At 43.6% G+C, this 3,682-nt stretch overlaps 1 protein-coding gene across 5 annotated transcripts; it reads right to left on the bottom strand.

The window, feature by feature from the left end:
* Positions 1 to 943: 943 nt before the first annotated feature.
* Positions 944 to 3,349, bottom strand: PHOSPHO2 (phosphatase, orphan 2). 5 transcript variants are annotated; one of them, XM_014520808.2, is made up of 2 exons: positions 3,211 to 3,349; positions 944 to 2,629 (listed from the first exon to the last, which is right to left on the bottom strand). In XM_014520808.2, exons 1-2 carry the CDS (start codon positions 3,231 to 3,233, stop codon positions 1,882 to 1,884), a joined length of 771 nt encoding a protein of 256 aa, XP_014376294.1. In that variant the 5' UTR covers positions 3,234 to 3,349; the 3' UTR covers positions 944 to 1,881. The 5 variants fall into 5 exon arrangements, with proteins under 5 accessions (XP_014376294.1, XP_025062266.1, XP_006025675.2 ...); XM_025206481.1 differs by having other exon boundaries at positions 944 to 2,624; positions 3,211 to 3,341; XM_006025613.3 differs by having other exon boundaries at positions 3,109 to 3,340.
* Positions 3,350 to 3,682: the final 333 nt, after the last annotated feature.

Below are 3,682 nucleotides of genomic sequence, written 5' to 3'. Positions count from 1 at the left end.
CCCGAAAGGGACTGAAGGAAGGGGACTTAGTTCTATCAGTATTGAGGCCAGCCCATTGAACCGTATTGCTGAGGCCAACCCATTAAATTGTACTACTGAGGAATGAAACCATATTTAGGTGTTTGGCTTCTCGGTATTCTAAGATTGTAAGTATATTATGAAAAATAATAGTATTGATTCAAATTTAACTTTTAGTTGTAATTGTAATTGTTTTAAAGAAGTGCATCTGGAGCATTGTTTCTGATATATGTAGTTATTGTGTTCTTAATGTTTGTGGTATTTCTTAAAACTAAGCAGTGTTATATGCGTAGCAAAGAATTTTAAAATAAAATTGTGTTGTATGAATTAAGTGTGCAATCATTGTGAAATCGTGCAGTCAACTAACTACTCCCCCAGCCAGTGCATCAAACGAATCAGTAAGTTGTGTGGGATTTTCTCTATTCCATAACCCACTAGAGACCGGAGGCTGGCATGCTGCTTTGCTGAAACTTTTGTTTGACTCCAGTGTCTCCTGAAAACCAAGGTACGTGGCTTAGTTCCACTTAGCCACGATGGTTGTAGAGACTGCACCACAACGCCCCCTTGACCTGCCCCCTCCCATTCCCAAGCCTCCTTTTGCCCACTCCATCAGCACTCCCCACATTGTTTGTGGAGCCCAGCACCTCGTCCTTGCCAACTGAACATCCTTGGACTCCGCCCCTTTTGCTCCTCTGCTCCAGGGCTGGAATTCAAGGGGGAATTGCCCTGGGATAACTAAGAACTTGCCTAGTGGTTCCCAATCCCCACTACTGACCCAGAGCCATATGTGGGGAGTCCACTGCTGTGCAAGGAGCAAACATGCACTAGACCAGACAGAGCCAGGGAGCACTCCCCATCAGCAGCCTGAAGAAGTAAATATAATATGCTGTAATTATATAATCCATTATTAACACATTAATCCATCAAAAAGTATGTTTATGTCATAATACATTTATATTAATCTTAAATGGGGTGCTGCTAAATTCTAAAAAGTTCTGGAGGAGTGTCCCAAGTATAAAAAGATGGAGAACCACCACTGCTCTAGGAGATGAGCGCAACTTACTGCTGTGGTAGCAGTCAGCAGAATGGGAGACTGCTGTATTGCTGAGAAAAGCCCAGCGTTTATGCTGCTCCTGGACGGGGGGTCAGAAATCTGCAGTTATCCCCAGGTTCCTGAACTACTTTCAGACCTTCCAAAATGTATTTTAAATCAAGAAAAGGCAGCTAGAATATATTGCACAATTTACATTCATTTTGTTAGGTAAGAAATGTGCAGCTTTATTGGCTTCAACCATAAGTATTATAAAAATATTTAGTAAAATATTTAATATTTTAAAATACAAATATTTAAGCCAAGTAGATCTGAAACATACTAAATAATTTACAAATTAAAATATTTATGCTATTTTAACAAATATGAGAACAATGGCTGCAGTACTTTTTCTTAGTACCTAGAACACATTTATGGACAGAGGCATCATTGTGTGTGCTAACCCTGTCTCTCTCCCCAACATGTAAAGAGAGGCCATCTGTTACATGACTAATTGACACAAACAAGTAGAGACCTGAAAAACTAGAGTAATAGCTGATCCTCTTTTATGTTCCCTCTCTCTCCTTACCCTTTTGATGACTTGAAAGACCTGCACTATTTATTCTCATATAAGAAAAGCATTTCAATATCATCAGTTTCCCAGTTAGATGAAAAGGGAACAGAATAGTTTTTTTTATACTGCACTTCACAACCTTATTTTCAGATAACAACATCCCAACTTCATAATAGCAGGCAAATGTAGTTACATTACTCTCTCCAAGCAATACAAGACATCTTTACTAATTTACTATTATCCATCTCTATATTTTGAATTATTCCTTTATAAGTATTTTCAAATAAGAGAGTATTTCAATACCTGATGACCAAACTAAAACAGAGCACTCTATGGGACTGAGATCTTGAGACATTTGAGAAATCAGTTTCTCTAATGTATATCCTTGTCTAGGCATAGCAATATCATTTTTCTTTAAAAATTTTACTGGACACAGGTCATTGCCTCCATCACCTATATATACAATTTGGGTATAGTTTACTCCTTGTTGTAACTGCTTATCTACAAATTCTTCTAAAACTTTTCTTTTGCATAAGTTCTTGGGGCACTCTACACAGGAATGATCATGAAAATTCTGCACAGTAAGATATCCAGTGTCACTGAAAGTTGCAGGATTTGTAAACACTTCATCAAACACCCTGTGAAAGTTGCCAACACCTAAAATCCAGTCAATAAATACTGTATTAGAATCAGAAATGATTATGCAGTCAAAGAGTTCTTTGTTCATGCCAATGAAGCCTAGAAGATCTGTCATTCCTGTAGTGAAAGGGATTGTTGTCATCATTCTTTTCATCTCAGCTTCTTTTACTCCATTGTCTCCCAAATAGATAAACACTCTGCCCATGTATTCAGTCCAGTGTCCCTTTTTATATGAACTCTTTATTCCAATAGGCAGCTTTTCCTCAGGAGCACATTTCACAATCCAGGTGTCACTGTTTTCATCTATGACTGTATAGTCAAAGTCAAAAGCCAACAGAAACTTCATAGTTGACTGGTAAGAGTCTATTCTGAAAAGAGAAACAAATATTGTGTTGATATAAGCAGGGCTTTTCCTGCATGCTGAATTCCTACCCCGATTTCCTCCTGGAAAATGTAAAATGTTGTAAGAAAGAGCCAGGAGGAACATCTAAACATAGCCAGCTACTCATGGATGCTACAGCTGAGGGAGACATTGTGCTGAACGTAGCAAAGAGTTGGCAAAGGTCTAATACAACATCCACCTATGCTTTTTAACCAAATGATTAAAGAGTAGCTAAACACCACAGTTACTCACTCATCCTTGCAATCTTTTGCACACTCAGTCTTGTGACCATTGGACACCAACAGCTACACAGCCAGGACTTCAGTCCCAAATTCTTCATCTACAACACTGGCTGGGACTCCCCAGCCCACACACGGCCCTCAGGGGTGTCTTGCAGAAACCTCAAATACAAAGCAGCTGGAGCTGCTGCGGCACTGTTGATTCAGGCCCCGCTCCTCTCCTAACCTGGAAACCCGGGAACGTTGTTGGAGCCAAGATGATGAAAGCAGAAAGCGCTTGCAAGAAGAAAACAAGGGTGAGGGTGAACTTATCCCACGCCACAGGCACCTAAAGCACCAGCGTCCGCACATTACAGCTCCCTAACGCGCTGGCGCCCCCTGAGCCTCTGGAGGTCAGTCGGGTCGGGCCGCGGGGGGCTCTGGGCTGCGCTACCCAGCTCCTGCTCCGGTAACGTCAGGCTGCCCCACAGCACCGACAGGCAAGAAGAAAACAAGGGTGAGGGTGAACTTATCCCACGCCACAGGCACCTAAAGCACCAGCGTCCGCACATTACAGCTCCCTAACGCGCTGGCGCCCCCTGAGCCTCTGGAGGTCAGTCGGGTCGGGCCGCGGGGGGCTCTGGGCTGCGCTACCCAGCTCCTGCTCCGGTAACGTCAGGCTGCCCCACAGCACCGACAGGAAGATGCCGCAGCCCCCACCCCCGTCCCGGGCTGCATCGCCACAGCCCCGAGGGCGAGGCGGAGCGGTACCGGCGCGACCCAGGGGACCTGTGGCCGCCGGCGGCCCCCGCCCCGCCGGG

This window comes from Alligator sinensis, unplaced genomic scaffold (genome assembly GCF_000455745.1).
Source record: "Alligator sinensis unplaced genomic scaffold, ASM45574v1 scaffold143_1, whole genome shotgun sequence".
In the NCBI taxonomy this organism is placed as follows: Eukaryota; Metazoa; Chordata; order Crocodylia; family Alligatoridae; genus Alligator; species Alligator sinensis.
Note: the sequence above shows the minus strand (reverse complement) of the source record. Positions and strands in the feature narration are given on the sequence as shown.